The sequence below is a fragment of the Staurois parvus genome, unplaced genomic scaffold, assembly GCF_062004578.1.
Source record: "Staurois parvus isolate SC_StPar_1 unplaced genomic scaffold, SC_StPar_1.0 ptg000362l, whole genome shotgun sequence".
NCBI classification, from domain to species: Eukaryota; Metazoa; Chordata; class Amphibia; order Anura; family Ranidae; genus Staurois; species Staurois parvus.
This window is the reverse complement of record NW_028318158.1, coordinates 521,264-538,457: the sequence shown is the minus strand read 5'-3', so window position 1 is coordinate 538,457 and position 17,194 is coordinate 521,264. Positions and strand designations below refer to the sequence as shown.

The following is a 17,194-nucleotide window of genomic DNA, read 5'->3' as shown; positions in this document are numbered from 1 at the left end:
GGTGTTCAAGAAAGCTAAGGGATCACAAAGAAATTAATATGGTGAAATCAATGTGGAAACCCAGTCTTTGTGAATTAGAACACATACCTTTAGTGAAGATGCTTGTTCATAGTCCAATTAAAATAAAGAAAAAGTGACACAGAAAGTTGCATATCTCAGGGTTTCTCAACCAGGAGCTCCATGAGAGGTCCATATTGGTTCTGCCACTGTTACATTGGATTCATATTCACCCAACTGTGATTTTAGTGTTTCTCCTGCTGGCTACCACTGTGATAAGTCCATGTCTACCTGATGATGCCTACAGTATGTATCACTGTGGCAGACTGAAATCTGCCAAACAGTAAGATCTTCTGACTCTCAGGTATATATCATGTGATGGGAACATGCTGAATACCAGTATAAAGTAGTTTTACCACCAAACACCACTGAAAGCCAATAAAAATGTATTCTTGCCACAGAAATAAATATCTGTGCAGCAAAAATGAAGCAGAGATTTTACATGAAAAAAGGCGTATTTTATTATTATTTCTAAAACTTACTGATCAGTCTATCCCACTGTGAACTGTAGCTCTAAAAAAATATTTTATGGGGTTCTTCGAGTCTGAACATTTTTTTTTTGGTCAATAGTTTTTACTTTTAGGATGCCACAGTATAGACATAGATAAATATACAGAGGTGACATCAAGACTAGTCAGCAAAGGAATTTGGAGGGTTGTAACGTATCCAAACAAAATTGGTATACATTAGTTCGTGATAGTTGGCACTGAATATTTAAGAGAAAATAAGAAGGAAGGAGGGCAGGGGGAAGCACCCCCAAAATTTATGTATTAATCATAAGGGCAAATTCAAAGCTACATATTTCAAAGATGCATTGGATGTCGATCAAAATCAGGTGGCAAAAAAGGTAAATGGAAGTGTTCCATGTTTTTTGGAACCTACGCATTGTATCCATAGATATTGCCATCCATTTTTTCATTAGCAAAGGTCCAATGTATCCTATTTTTATCAGCTGTTAGAAAAAGGGAATCTGATAACCAGGCTTTTGCTAAGGTTTGCTTAGTTGCTGTGAGAGCATGTTTCATCGGCCTATCATCGCATTTTGAGAGCCCATCTAGTTCTAAGTAGAGCATCTGTGCCTGAACATTTTTCAAGACTTCCTCCAACTTAATAAAGGTTGAGAAAGGTTGCTCTAAATAGTTCTGTCCATCTCTCATATACAGTGTGGCAAGAATGTGTAAGTTATATGAAAGGCTGAACAAAATTACAAATATTTGGGCTGATAACACAGGACTTATATGTATTTCAACTGAGCATTTGGTGGCCTGTCTGGAATTCCTCTTTAATCTCTGAAAATAGAAAAAAGATTCCCTTTGAGAACCCGTTTTACATATCCTTTTGGCTTATCAGTAACCAGTCACAGCTGGGCATCTAGTGAAGAAGAAAGGAAAAGGAATAATTCACACCTCATTTCTGCTCACTTATGTTTTACATTAATAGAAACCAATAATAGGAACCAGTTACCATAAAAGTTATAGACCGTAAATAACACAAATGGCAAATAAGTATCATTGAGCACTTTTCACAGCTGGACAGGAAGGATGTTCCGTGTGATGGCTGTTAATGGATTGCCTTTATTTGAACTTGCATGCTAGAAAATGAGTTCCGATGATATTAGGATGGTTCTGTCAATAGAGAAGGTGTGTTTAAATGCCATCAAATGATCCGCGTGCCACTTCATTCATATGTGACAGTACAGAAAGCAATGACAGAGCAGAGCAATGCTGGTCATCATCAGATTTTAAAGGGTCAGACCCAAACCTAATATCCCAGTTGTTGGTATTTGATAGAAAAGTACAGTGTATCTAAGGATCAGTGTATCTAGTTTTACAAAATATTGAGGGTGCAAGAACACGTTAATCATGTTCATTTTTTTTTCTATTTAAAGGCGTGCAACAGGTTACAAAAAATTTAAACATTACATAAGTTAACCACTTGCCTACAGGGCACTCCCCCCCCCTTCCCCTCTCAGGCTTTTCAGCTTTCAGCGCTGTCGCATTTTGAATGACAATTGCGCGGTCATGCGCAAATTTTTTATCATTTTTTTCAACAAATAGAGCTTTTTCTCTGGTGGTATTTAATTGCCACTGGGGGTTTTATTTTTTTCACTGTAAATGAAAAACAGCAAAAAAAATTTATTATAAAATTTTCCAAACAAGTAATTTTTCTTCTTCACTGTTGTGCATTGATGAGGCTGCACTGATATGCAGCACTGATGAGGTGGCACTGATAGGTAGCACTGATGAGGCAGCGCTGATGAGACGGCACTGGTGGGCATTGATGAGGAGGCACTGATGATGCACTGATAGGCAGCAATAATGGGCACTGATAGGCGGCACTGATGGGCTGGACTGAGGGCAGCACTGACTGATAGCTCCGACTGCAGGCACTGGCCGACGGCACTGCTGGTCACTGATGGGCGGCACTGCTGGCCAGCACTGATGGGCGACACTGCTGGGCACTGATGGGCGGCACTGCTGGGCACTGATGGGTGGCACTGCTGGGTGACACTGCTAGGCACTGCTGGGCAGCATTGTTGGGCACTGCTGGGAAGCACTGATCAGGGCACTGATCATTAGTGCCCTGATTATTAGTGCAGATCTCCCCTGTCACATTTGCCGGTTATTGGCAATACTTTCCTCATGCTGTGACAGCGTGAGGAAAGTGCAGCCGATAACCGGCAACTGTATTTACATTGTGATCTGCTGTGTCATTGGACACAGCTGATCACGTGTCAAAAGGCCACTGTGATTGTCCTTTTACCTTATCACGTGATCAGCTGTGTCCGTAGGACAAACCGACCACCGACAGCTCCGGGTGCGCGCCACTGGGGGCACGCAGGGAGCACAATCTGGGAGGACGTCAATGGACGCCCTCCCAGAACTGGACAACCATGCTGGAGCCATCTTTTGGCTACAGTGCAGTTGGGAAGCGGTTAAAGCAGTGTTTCTCAACCTTCTAAAATGTGAATAACTATTCTAATAGTTTTATATAACGCAGCAACATCCACACATTTAGGACAACATTAGAGGTGATTTATTCTTCCTAAGCAAAAACACTTTTTCACACTGGTACTGAGTAGTATTCCAATGTTTCTCTTCTCCCTCAGTTTTTTTCCATCACTGAGTCAATGTGGCCCCAGCGCTGATGGAGAGGGGCAGGGGAGGGTCAAACTAGGATGCTGTGCAGGCAGCTGACATCCTCCTTATCAACTGATGATGTCATGGGTTGTCAGGACGCCGGCAGCTAGAAGGTTGTAATGGTGCACAATGAAAACCTGTGGCTTTGTGTAACTAAAAGGCAGGCTCAGGGGCGGACTGACAACTCATGGGGCCCCCGGGCAATAGGGGATCATGGTGTCAAAACTCAAAAAAGCCTATGAAAAAGGTACCAGGGGCATCTCACGGGGCCCCCTACTGACCCCGGGCCCTCGGGCAGTGCCCAAGTTTCCAAATGGTCAGTCCGCCCCTGGACAGGCTTGATCCATCTGCTGGGTTATATACAAGTTTTGGGAAATTTTTAGATATTTTACCAAGGCGCTCCTGAAGAAACCTCAAGGCACCCCAGGGTGTCTGAGCACGCTGGTTGAGAAAGGCTGATTTAAAGAGTAGGATTTCCAGTCAAATACAAGAAAGTCACAGAAGGCCATTCAAATGTGGTAGCAGCCATACATATAAAAAGTACAACATATGGAGTAATACAAACAGTTGTAACCACTGCTACCTTATCAAGGTATCACAAGGAGAATAGACGTCTAACAGTAGGAAAAATCATTACGTCCCTGGAACTGCACGAGGATGGAACCAGATTGAGTAAGGTAGCCTAACATAAAGGATAAGGGAGTGCTGCTCTTTTTATTGTTGATGGCACCCACACACATCAGAAAATGTGGCACACTTTTGGGTGAGTGAAACTGCAGGTGCAAAAGCACCATGAGGTTCTATGCAGCCGTGTTTTCAAAAAAGGGTCAGGGACTTTTATCCTGTGAGAAACACAGGTACAGCAGTCCATTCAAATGAATGGTCTGCTGCACCGGAGCAAACGTGAGCCACGTGCTATAGTGTGAACCTTGCCTATGCCTTAATGTGCATACAAAATTTTATTACATGATGTGTAATATTAAGTAATATTATTATTATACAGGATTTATATAGCGCCAACAGTTTGCGCAGCACTTTACAATATAAGGGAGACAGTACAACTACAATACATTTCAGTACAGAAGGAATAGGAGTACAGAAAAATACCTGTCAATTCTGCTAGAAATTTAGTGTTCTTGTAACAGAAATCTCAAACTATTTTATCAGCTCTTAAAGGATAAGTTTACCTTTGGAGCATATTTAGGGTGTAACGTGCAACATGCTCCAGATCTGCCCTATGCACATCCCAATTTGCTACCCCCCACCCCATGACAGAGGAAGGGGGGTTCCTCTCCCACTGTCACATTTTGAAAAGGGCAATGTGTGAATGAAGAGACTACATATCCTGTCTGCCACCATGGCAGATGGCTTGTAGTTCTTAATGAACTGTGAGGGCACAGGTGTGCACCCTCATAGTTCATCGGCAATTACTCCAGCTTTGTAACTGTCTGGAGGTACAAGCAGAGAAGCTGGAGGCAGTGTCTGCAGGATCTACTGATCATGGGCACAATGCTTTGCAGCCTCCTCTGAAAAAAGATAAATGCACATTTTTTCCTTCAACTATATAATTATTTTTATTTTTCAAAAAGGTGAACTTAACTTTTAAAGCGCAACTAAACCCACCAATTTAACAGTTTCCCAAACAGTTACATTTGCCCCTTGGCGCAGGCACCTCCCAGCCCTTTAAGGGGTTTTAGATGCTGGGAGGTGGGGTGGGGTTTCTAATCATGTGATCACCGTCACAGCGGTCATAGGATTGTAAAGCTCCCAATCGCAAGTAGGGATCAGGGGCTTTCCATTAGCCTACAGTAACTGCCCCAGGAGCACGCAGGACGCGCACTCTCCACACAGCTCTGTTTATTTTTAGGTATGCATATACAGTATGTGGCCTCTTGGCATTAAGGCCCACCTGTCGAGATGCTGCGCAGATGCATATGGCCGATGGGAAGAAATTAAGGTATGTCCTGAATGATAAATATTACAGTTACTAGGTGTACTTATGTTAGCTTCCAATCAAAATATCAAGCCATCAAAAGTCTGGTGTCATAGATGATCTTTTTTTTATTTGAGGTACTTATAGGCAAACTCCATAGAGGGAGTGTTGATAAGTTTCAAACCAACAACTCTAGTGCTACCAGGCAAAGGTGTTCACCACTAAACCACTTTGTGGTATGTATAACCACTGTGCATGCTGTGTACAGTACCATGGTGCCTGCAGCTCTGAGACTAAGGATTTTACCATCCCCATGTATTGGTGATGAAAATAAGAGGATGTGTCTGTAGTCCAAATAAGGAGATCAGTGCATGGTTGATAATGCTGCTCCTCCATAGACAGAGTACAGTGAGTTAGAGTTGTCACTCTCAGACAGGAAGTGTGTTACTGGCAGATTAACCAGATGAAAAAAAAGGGGAAAAAATCCTGAAAAGAGAAAGCTAATGCAACCACCACATCTAATGACTGCTAAACTGCAGTATTTTCTTTTTTTGGGTTTATATACATTTTAAATAAAATGACAGTTCCACGGAAGGGACACTCTTAGGGAAGAGAGATGTGCACTTTTTGCTAGAAAATGAAAGAGTAATTCCAGTTTTAAAGCTTCTGTATAGCCTACATTATTTTCTTTAGTTTAGTATAGGGCGGGGCCTTGTTAAATCCCTTGTCAGTTTATATTTTTCTACATCTTGTTGGGGAGATTATTATTCACATACTTTTCTGGAGATCCAACGGGAACAAGAGGAAATCTCTCCAGCATTAGAAAACGTACTCTCTTAGGGCTTGTTCACACCTGTGTCAATGCCCTGTGCTTATGTTACATTTATTTAGCATTTTTAAAGCCTAGTCTCCCTTCAATACCTGCCTTGAATAATACATTGGCACCACACAACGCTGTTCACACAGGAGTAGTAGCATTGTGCTGTGTTAAAAATGAAGCAGCATTGGCGCTTATCAGCCACCCCCACTGACTTTGATGTTAATGCTCTGTAATCACACCTTAACAGCACCTACAGCATTTCTGATATGTTAGTGATGTATTTATAAAGTGTTAACTGGACATTGGGGGAGAGGCAGTGGAGGTTCCTGTATCCCAGAATGCACTGGGAAATAATAGAGAACTAGGACAGAGCAGCTCCAGCCACTTCCTGGTTGTACAGAGCAGCTGTGTGATTGCACCATTTGCATCCGTGTGCGGGCAAAAGCATCAACCAGCCAGCAATACTGACAGTGCCAGGCAGGAGTAGAGGCTTTGAGCATTATTGCTGGTAGCAAAGCTTTTTGTTTCAGCAAAGTTGAGCTGGACCAAGCCAAAAGTCAAAGTACACAAATACATCTTGCAAAGAATTCACAAAAATGTCTGCTATCACATCACAACCTAACCACACCTCACAGATCATTTCCTCTACATCACTCCCCCTTTAAGCACTTACCACTAGAAAAACACTTTAATGGGCATTTATCAAGCCTTCTTGAAGCTTCAAACACTTCAAAAACACATCAAAAACACATCATGAACGTGTTAATGTGTGTTAATGAGCATTGCTTCCTTCTTCATAATCAACGCACATGTGAATGAACCCCTAGACCATGTTCACACCGGGTGCAACTTGTCATACCAGATCAAAGTCACATGACAAGTTGCACCCTGTTTGCCACTATGGAACTGTTCAAATCGTTGCACCTTGAGTCACAGTGACTTTGAAAAAGGTTCCTGCACTATTTTTGTGTGATTTCATGTGCAACTTGCATTGAATGCATTGTATGAAGTCACACAGATGTCGGCAAGCTGCACATAAAGTCACAATGATCGGCAACTTTGAATACGCTCTCAAGTAGTGTGACTTCAAAACAGTACCCAGTATGAACCTGGGCTTAGAAAGCTGTCAACAGAAAAGGTATCCCCATCAGAAATGTCCCACTATTTTTGGTCTCTCTGGTCAGGACAAAGAGAGAGGGTAGATCTCCCCAGCAAGGACACAGACAGCAGTAAAAATCTGACAAGGGTTCTAACCTTCCAAAACCTGCAAAAAGGGTATACATATGTTTTAGGTAAATATACAATGAAAAGGCAGTAGAAAAGATCAGATTACACACAGAGGAGAATGATTCAGAGAAGGGACCTCTTTCTCTTGCTGTACAGCAGCCTTTCTGAACCAGGGTGCCTTCAGGCTTCTTCAGGGATGCCTTGGCAAAATGCCCAAAAATTGTATACAAGCCAGCAGGTGGATCAATCCTGCCTTTTAGTACACAAAGCCACACTTTTCATTGTGCACTTTTATAACTTTCTAGCTGCCAGCATCCTAACAACCAATGACATCCTCACTTGATAAGGAGGATGTCAGGTGCATGCACATCATCCTTGTCAGCACTGGGGTCACTTTAGCAGAGAAAGCAAGAGAAAATGAGAAGGACACACTGGAATACTAGTTGATACCAGTGTGCAAAGGTGTATTTGCTGTGGAAGAATAAATCACCACTAACATTGGGTGTACTGGATGTGTGAAGAACAGATTTTTACATTTTAGATTGGGGTGTTTTGAGATTGTGCAGAATTTTAAAGGATGCCTGGAGATTATCCATAATTTTAAAGGGTTCCTTGGCTGAAAAAAGGTTGAGAAACACTGCTATACAGAGGTGAAAAGTCATAAATTAATTTTCATAAGCTGTCAACAAGCATGCAGGCAGTGCTGGGCTATGGTATAGAAAAAAATTAAGCAAACTAAAGCTAGCCATGGATGGACTGAAATTCAGTCGGTTCATCAGGGGCCTGCCAAATCTCAATCCGTCTATCACTGTTCAAATTCGAGAGGAGTCTAATGATCAACTGCTCTTGAACGAGCAGCTGGTAATTTTTTGTTCGATTAGCACCTGCAGCCAGTCGGCTGTGGTGTTGATCAGTGTATTCTGACAGCGGACATCCAAACAAGGAGGATTTCTCCTTGTTTGGATGTGGGAATCTGTTCAGTTTCTTTCGATCAGTCATCTATGGGCAGCTTCACTGTCATGGACTTTATTGGTCTCCTATGGACTAGAAATTTTATTATTTATTTATTTCAGGTACTTATATGGCTCTGTCAATTTATGCAGCGCTTTTACATATATATTGTACATTCACACCAGTCCCTGACCCTCAAGGGGCGTACAATCTAAGGTCCCTAACTTACATTCATACATACACATACTAGGGCCAATTTAGACAGGAGACAATTAACCTACCAGCATGTCTTTGGAGTGTGGGAGGAAACCCACGCAGGCACAGGGAGAACATGTAAACTCCAGGCAAGTATTTTGAAAAGAACAATGTTCTATACAGATCCTGGCTCTCTGGGAGCTGGGGAATGCTGACCATCACATTTACTGTGCCAAAATATGATTAGCAGATTTCAGCTAAATTCTCACAATTCTCTATTTGACTTAGCTTGTTTTTCTACACATCTTCCCTACCTGCTCCCACTTGGCTAATTCTTACAGAGATCATTTTTAAATTCAATAATGGTTCTATAGGTATTTTGAGATCATCACTGAATTGTGGATTTCTCAGGAAAGTGAACAGTGGTTGAGAATTGCATTTTCTATTGACTTTCTTGATTTGTGTTTTAAAGTTTCTTTAAAGTTACTTTGTAATGTCAACAGTGAAATCATAATTTTGTTTCATCTCACGCTTATGTATGAATGCACAGTATGGAACTGCCCCTCCCCTATTCCTGATATAATAACAAACGCAGAGGTGCAGATGTACTATACAATGCAGAGGAATCCCGCAGATTTTCACTAATGATACACAGATTCCGACCGATGGCCAGCTAACATTACCAGACATTCGCTATCAATTATTCAGTGGTGTGTACACAAGGGGAACCATTCAGAAATTACTGATGGATTGGAGGGGTCTTTCAATAGAGGAGAATTCTTACTAATTACAGGGCGCTATATGGGGCCTCTCTGTGACATATGTTTACAGATCTGAGTGGATAAGCACCATGGGATAACCCGGAGAAAATGAAGCAAGCAATGCATGGAGAGAGAGAGAGAGAGAGAGAGAGAGAGAGGGAGAGAGAAAGGGACAGACAGACAGATAGGAAGAAAGGAAGGTAAAACAAAAGGAAAGAAAAGAAATAGATAATCACAAGGGCCAGGGTCTTATCAATGCACATGTGTATTTATGCATAGTACAGCAATGCAAGATTGGGTAACACAAAATTTACCAATTTTGTTTACTTTTTTTGTCCGGCCTCTTCAGGACTCATAAATAAATCCAGAAGCAGTACTAATGGAGAGTGAGTGTATGATCTGCACAAAGGAATATTTTTTATTTATTTTTATTTATTTCAGGTACGTACTGTATATAGTGCTGTCAATTTACGCAGCTTTACATATATATTGTACATTCACATCAGTCCCTAACCCTCAAGGGGCGTACAATCTAAGGTCCCTAACTTACATTCATACATACACATACTAGGGCCAATTTAGACAGGTTCCAATTAACCTACCAGCATGTCTTTGGAGTGTGGGAGGAAACCGGAGTACCTAGAGGAAACCCACACAGGCACAGGGAGAACATGCAAACTCCAGGCAGGTGGTGCCATGGCTGGGATTCAAACCAAGGACCCTAGTACTGCCAGGAGGAAGTGCTAACCATTTAGCCACTGTCTACCCATAACAAGATGCTCTAAAGCTGACCATATACCAGTAGAATTTTGTTTGAAAATACTTTAAATTTCAGAAAGTTTGTTTGGTTTTCTAATAGTTAATGACGTAAAATTGACCATAGTGATGAAAAACATTGAAGGAGAAGGATGGGAATTTTTTCTAGAACAAACAAAATTTTAACAGTGGTTTTCATTTGGGAAATTCCATTCATTTCAAAATTGAATGTTAAAAGCAAACAAAATGTTGAAGTACTTGTACTTGTCAATATGGCATTATTGAAAGTACTGATGAGATTTTTCTGGTTTTCATTTTCACATTTGCATACTGGATTGGACTGGATATCTGCTTTTTTTATTCTGTAGCTGTATAATTGTGACACATCAGGATTGTAGACTTGTAAAATAATTGAGAGAAATGAGAGGTCCACTTAAAAAATGAACCTTTATGACTGGTGATTCCCTTGAGGAAATTTGCCTCTGGTGAATGGTGTCGCAAAGAGAGAAGATATTTGACCAACCAGTACCAATGCAATACTGAAATAGTGAAAATTTGAGATGACACATCTTTTAAACATTTGTAGCTTCCTCTGATCTAAAGCTAGCATTATTAATAAATACAGCAACAATAGTGGGCAAAATATCCTTAATCATTAGTAAATTCATACCTGTGGCTTCTTCTTGTTTATAGGAGGAAGGGGCGATGTTGTCGGAAAGGAAAACGGATGCCTACAGTCTGACCAATCAACAAAGCTGTCATTGTCATTACTCTTCTTTGGAAGGTCTCGATGGCTCAGTGGTCTGGCTCTCTGTAGCCGGAACTCCATCTCATCAGGATACTGTCTATACGGTGAGTTAAATACACCCGCCACCTTAAAATAATATAGAATAATAATAAAGAAAATGAATCTCGGGTGAAAAAAGGAGGTTATGAAAATGTGAGAGGAAAGTGTGACTGTATTTTCTGCCCCAGTGAACCGTGTGAACATTATATGGGTGCTGGATCTATGAAATCTTTTCCTCAGACAGGGATGATGTATGAGATTAATGGCTATGTATTTTTGGAACATGACAGAGCTTGGCGTAAGGGGACAACATACAATTTAAAAAAATTTTTAGACATTGCATAAATTATATGCAACAACTGAAAGTGGCATGAAATGATTTAGTCTAAAGGAAAAGAAATGAGAAAGCCCCACTTGTAATGGACATGGCTTGTGGATGGACTTATGAAAAGCCCACAAAAGGGGGAATAATTTAAAGGGAATCTTTGATGAGAGAAAAATGTAAGCTGCCATTGCTGACCTTCTTTTGGAATTCAATTTGTCTGGCTGTCATGCTCATTCAGTGGCTTCAATGTCATTGATCCGGAACAAGCATACAAAACACGTGTTCTGACTTTGCTAACTTTATGACCGATCTTGGCCATGACAGTACGGAAGCTGCAGCTAAAGACCATTGCTCTTTGATTGAGAGCAGCAGTCTCTGTACAGAAGTCTGACATGCCTCCTGACTTGTCATCACTACAGCTGTGCAATCAGCAATGATCATGCTCCCTGCTGATCCTTATGACAAGGTAGGGAGCATGCTGGATGGCTGTACAGGGAACAGCAATGGTCCTTAGTTGAGCCCTCCAGATAGGCTTTGGATTTTTCTGCCGGAGCTGTGGAAACTTCAGAAACTAAACCAACAATAACAGTAACTGTTTTCATTTCACTTTATTGTTTTTCTTTCAGAGTACAATTTGACTTTTATAAAAATAGGATAAAACAAAAAGCAGAAAAGTGGGCATCACCCAAAATGACTTCTCAAGTTTGTTCTGAGGGAAACTGAAAAAAGGAATCTGGTCACTATGGTTAACAACTTCACTTTTGCTACTTTTTTTCTACATTTGTTTGGGGGATGGGGAAGGAGCTGTCATTTAGACGTCCCAGCCAGGGTTGTCTATTCTCCAGAAATGTACAGATGAGTCACAGAAACTTGCAAGTTATTGAAGACTGGCCATGAAAAAAAAGGCTTAAAGGAGAAGTTTAACCAAAGCTATTTTGGCTATATATTTTTCTTAGGTATCACAGCAGTGCAGTTCATTCTGCACTCCTATGTCCCATTTTCAGCCTACTGTGGGCTAAAGCCAAACTTTAAAGTCAGGATGCACCCAGATGCCTGAATCGCTGAGAGCCTGAGCCAGCTGCTCCCACCTCCTCCACAGCCTAGCACTCAAGTGAGCACTGGAGGGGTAGAGCAAAGAGTGGTGACTGACAGTCACCACTCTTCGCTCAAAGTGGAGGGGAGAACTAAGTGATCAGCAGTGTTTGACCGCTCAATTCTTGGTCTTAGAGATAGTGGGGAACAGATGCAGCATTGGATCGATGCTGCATCTACCTAGGTGAGTATAAATGTTTACATTTTTTGAAACTAATACTTTTTTTATTAAATTAAATTACAGTATATTTTCAGTTTGACATTTCACATGTTAGGCACTGCAATTGCCCTTCTTGTTGATAAACTGCTGGGATACAAATCTTACACATTAAAAACAACCTAGACAATTCACTGTGCAGACACCATAAAAATTAAATTTTAAGAATGGTAAAGATTTTTATTGTTACATGTGTAGGTATGATACAAGGGCTTTCTTTCAAAAATCTCAAAACATGAGTAACTGACTTCCACACAAACTTGTATATTCAGATTCACAGTTTGTAAAAATATGATCCATAGATTTAGGGCTCATCCACTCTGTTGTATTTTGGCACATTTTAATTATGCGTGTTCATTTAATTTGAAACTGCTGGCAATGCACCAGTCCGCATGCAAAATTAGACATGCACCTTTTTTTGCAACTCAGATTGCCACAATGCACCATACAGTGTTTCAATGCATTATGGGGCCCTGTCATGGTGCATTTGGGTGTCATTAAGACTGAACAGAACTACACTGTGTGCACAATTATTATGCATTTAAGCATATCAGGTGAGGTGTATTTGTGTAATGAAGGAGGGTGTGGCCTAAGGAGATCAACACCCTATATCAAGGTGTGCATAATTATTAGGCAGCATTTTTTCCTCAATCATAATGGGCCAAAAAAGAAATTTAACTGTGAAAAAGTAAAAAATTGTAAAAAGTCTTTCAGAGGGATACAGCACGCTTGAAATTGCTAAGATATTGGCGCATGATCACAGAACCATCAAATAGTATGTTGCAAATAGTCAACAAGGTTGCAAGAAATGTGTTGAGAAAAAGAGATGCAAATGAACTGCCAAAGATTTGAGAAGAATCAAACATGAAGCTAGCAGGAACTCATTATCCACCAGTGCTGTCATATTCCAGAACTGCAGCCTACCTGGAGTGCCCAAAAGTACAGTGCTCAGAGACATGGCCAAGGTACGGAAGGCTGAAACCTGACCACCACTGAACAAGACACATAAGTTGAAATGTCAAGACTGGGCCAAGAAATATCTGAAGACAGATTTTTCAAAGAATTTATGGACTTATGAGATGAGAGTGACACTTGACGGACCAGATAGATGTGCCTGTGGCTGGAACAGTAACTGGAACAGAGTTCCACTTCAACTCAGATGTCAGCAAGGTGGATGTGGGGTACTGGTATTTTTAAAGATGAGCTAGCTGGACCTCTTCAGGTTGAAGATGGACTCAAAATCAACTCCTAAACCTACTGCAAGTTTTTAGAAGACACTTTCTTCAAGCAGTGATACAGGAAAAAGCCTGCATCTTTCAAGAAAACCATGGTATTTATAAAGGATAATGCTCCATCACAGGCATCATAGTACTCCACTGCGTGACTAGCCAGTAAAGGCCTTAAAGATGCAAAAATAATAATATGGCCCCCTTCCTCATCTGACTTAAACCCTATTGAGAACTTGTGGGCCCTTCTTAAATTACGGTGAAGGAAAACAATACACATCTCTGAACAGTGTCTGGAAGGCTGTGGTTGCTGCTGCACAAAAAGCTGAACGTCAACAGATCAAGAAACTGATAGGCAGGATGAATGGAAGGCTTATGACTGTAACTGAAAAAAGAGTGGCTATATTAGTCACTGATTGTTTTATTTTTGAAATGTCAGAAATGTTTATTTGTACATTTTGAACTGTTGGTTTATTATTCTCACTTTTAACAGATGAAAATAAACAAGTGAGATGGGAAAATTTTAGTTTTTCATGTAGTTGCATAATAATTCTGTACGCTGTCATAACGGTGCGATTTCAGGTGCGATTTGCAAGTTGAAATCGTACCTGAAATCACATCTAATGAATATGAATGTCAGTGTCTTAAAGTGTTACTAAACTCACAACAGTAAAATCTGTCTGTATATACAGTAAAGCATGCTTGTTATGCTCAATGTGAAACCTAAGGGGTTAATCCTCTGCATTGTTTAAAAATGCTGTTTGATCCTGACTTCTCTGATCCTCCCCTTCTTCCAGTGTCTCCCTCTTATCTTATGATAAGGCATATCGTGTGGAGACACTGTACATGCTCAGTTTGGTGTGAATTGAGAGGTTTTTTTTTCTTGGGAGAGTGCATGTGATCAGCACAGGGCCAATCAGCACTGGAAAAACAGAGGTCAGTGGTTTTGCATCCTCCTAGAGCAGAATGAAAACTCCTCCTACAAGCTTTAACATGTGCTCTGCTGGACACTAATAGAAGTCACAACACTGCTATATACTGATGATGAGAAAAGGTATTTAGCAGTTTATATTTACTAAAATAATTGCATTTCCATGTTCTGTGTACTGTGGGAGACCAGATAGAGTGAATGTAGAGTCCTGGATTTAGTAACACTTTAATATCTGCTACTTGCTGCGGCGCAATTTCTAAAGTAGTTCTTGCATTACTTTTTCTGCTGTTTATTACAATTTCACATACATAGAATATAATGGAAATTGCACTGCAAATCACAAGAAATCATTGAAAATCCCCAAAAAGTCCCAATAAAGTCTTCAGAAATCGCACCTAAAATTGCGCTGAAATATCACACAAATCACGCAATTCTAAATCGTAGCAGTGTGATCGGTAACTAATAGATGCCCAATATTTGTGCACACATGGATATTCACCTAAGAAAGCAAAAACCTCACTTTTACTTTCTTAAAAATTCAGATTTTAAGTTTATTAACATTTTGGATTGAACGAGAGAACTGTAGATGTTCAATAATGAAATGAATCCTCAAAAATACAACTTGCCTAATAATTGTGCACACAGCGTACACTGCATTGCAAAATACTTCACCAGAACAGTATAAATGGGCCCATCATCTAAAAATATTGATGCCAACTTCTTCATCGCATTGTACTACTTTCTTACACCTTTCAAAGTGATACTGGCTTTAGTATCAAAAGAGCAAATGATAATCATTAGGTTCATGTCTGGGAGGTAGGCAGTTAGGTGTAGGAGTAAATTCAGGTCAAAATTTATTCACAGGGTTTTGGCTAATCCTAATAGTTTTCTTTACGGATAAATTTGGGAATAGGGGTTCACTCGTAGTAAAGGATAACACGTTTACTTAGTATTAGGTTTTTGGGTCTGATATATTAGTTATTAGGTGTGACAAATTAGTTTTTTTCTTTAACAAACACATGGGTTTCAAAATGGACAGCCCCAAAACTACCATTTTAGCACTCCAAAAACGAATATACTAGTTGTCAAATGAACAACTTGTTCCAGCCAAGACATACACAGAGGATAAAGGTTCTCTGTCCTATATGACCACATCCTGGAATACATATAATACAAAAGAATTCTTACACTAATTGCCTTTCAGGCTAGTCAGCATTGCCTCACTGAGAAGGCTGATGAGTGTCTTGGCTGGAACAATAAGACAAAAGGATTCTTGTAGCAATGGATTTTTTATTCTGGGCATATAGTAAATTGTACCACAAAATAAATTCATAAAACTATAAAGTTTATTATATTAAAATTGTATATAGCACCACATCCAATATTTACGAAGTAGAGTTCACAGATCTCATTTCAATTCAACATCCACTTGTTAGCTCAATGCATTTAGAATGCTTCAAACATCTTCATCCACATGTTCTCCTGATGAAGATGTTTGAAGCATTTGAAACGCGTTGAGCTAACATGTAGATGTTGAATTGAAATAAGATCTGTGAACTCTACTTTGCAAACATTGGATGTGGTGCTATATGCAATTGTAATATTAGTACAATAAACTTTATAGTTTTATGAATTTATTTTGTGGAACTATTTACTATATGCCAAGAAAAAATCCATTGTTACAAGAATCCTTTTGTCTTATTGTTCCAGCCAAGACACTCCTTCGTCCCATGCCTTCGCAGTGGGGCAATGCTGACTAAACTGATTGGTAATCAGTGTAAAATCATCAAAGAAACACCACACACCTCCTCTACTTTTTTTTGCTACAAATGTTCAGAGGTATGTAATGTAATGGTATTTGGGGTCAATTTATATGTCCACAATGAGCCTGCATTTAACATGCCATGAAGATCGGAGTGTTCAGCCTTGTCCCTTATCCCATGGAGTTCTCTTTGCACAACACTGAAGAGAGAACTATGGAATTGGGGGAAATGCTAGTCACATGATCAGGCTCTCCTTCCCACAATAGGTCCATGCTGCATAAGCCAGCCATACACTTTATATAACAGATTCCTCCATCCAAGCAAAGGGGATAGAGGAATCCCCCTGCCTGAACACTGTATTTTGACAGCAGCTTGTCCCTTCAACAGACGTGGACAAAACAATCAACTTCTGAAGAGTGGGGATGGCCATACACTGATCAAAATTTGGCCAGTCCATGATGAACCAGACGAATTTCAATCAGTATATGGCCAGCTTTAGTCACTGATATTTACCATGATTCTTTGATTGTTATGAATGACATGAAAGAAACCTGTCATGATAGAAACGCAGGGGCCTCCATTGCTGAACCACTTTGAAAGCTCCAAAGTCTGGCTGTCATAATTGCTAGATGAACGAATGGGGACAAGTAAACAGATCAGTAGCTCTGTCTTTCAGCATCCTTGTGCTGAAAGACAGAGCTACTGATCTGCTAGACAACTTTTTTTCCCATGACAGGCGAGCATTCATGCTTTCTGTATTGCATGGTGGCATATGTTGATGTGACAAGAATAATTTAAATAAAGTGCTCTAGGCTGCTTTGGGTGATCTGTACTGCCAGTGGAATATGTTAGCATTTTAGGAAATAGTAAAACAAAAAGTGCTTTTAGGCTGATTGGGGCTCTCTTTTCTGCCTGGTGGAATATGTTGACATAAGTATAAGAATAAGTAAAAAGTAAAGTCCATTTAAGCTGCCCTAAGCAGCCATAATGTGAACTGCCAACGCAGTTACTGC

General features: G+C 40.2%; 1 protein-coding gene across 1 annotated transcript in view; it reads right to left on the bottom strand.

Annotated features, from left to right (window-relative positions):
* Positions 1-17,194, bottom strand: part of SPATA17 (spermatogenesis associated 17) — a 210,180-nt gene that overhangs the window by 57,916 nt on the left and 135,070 nt on the right. The window contains exon 7 of the mRNA XM_089685004.1: positions 10,511-10,714. Coding sequence (XP_089541130.1) covers positions 10,511-10,714 — 204 coding nt within the window. The remainder of the gene's footprint in view (positions 1-10,510; positions 10,715-17,194) is intronic.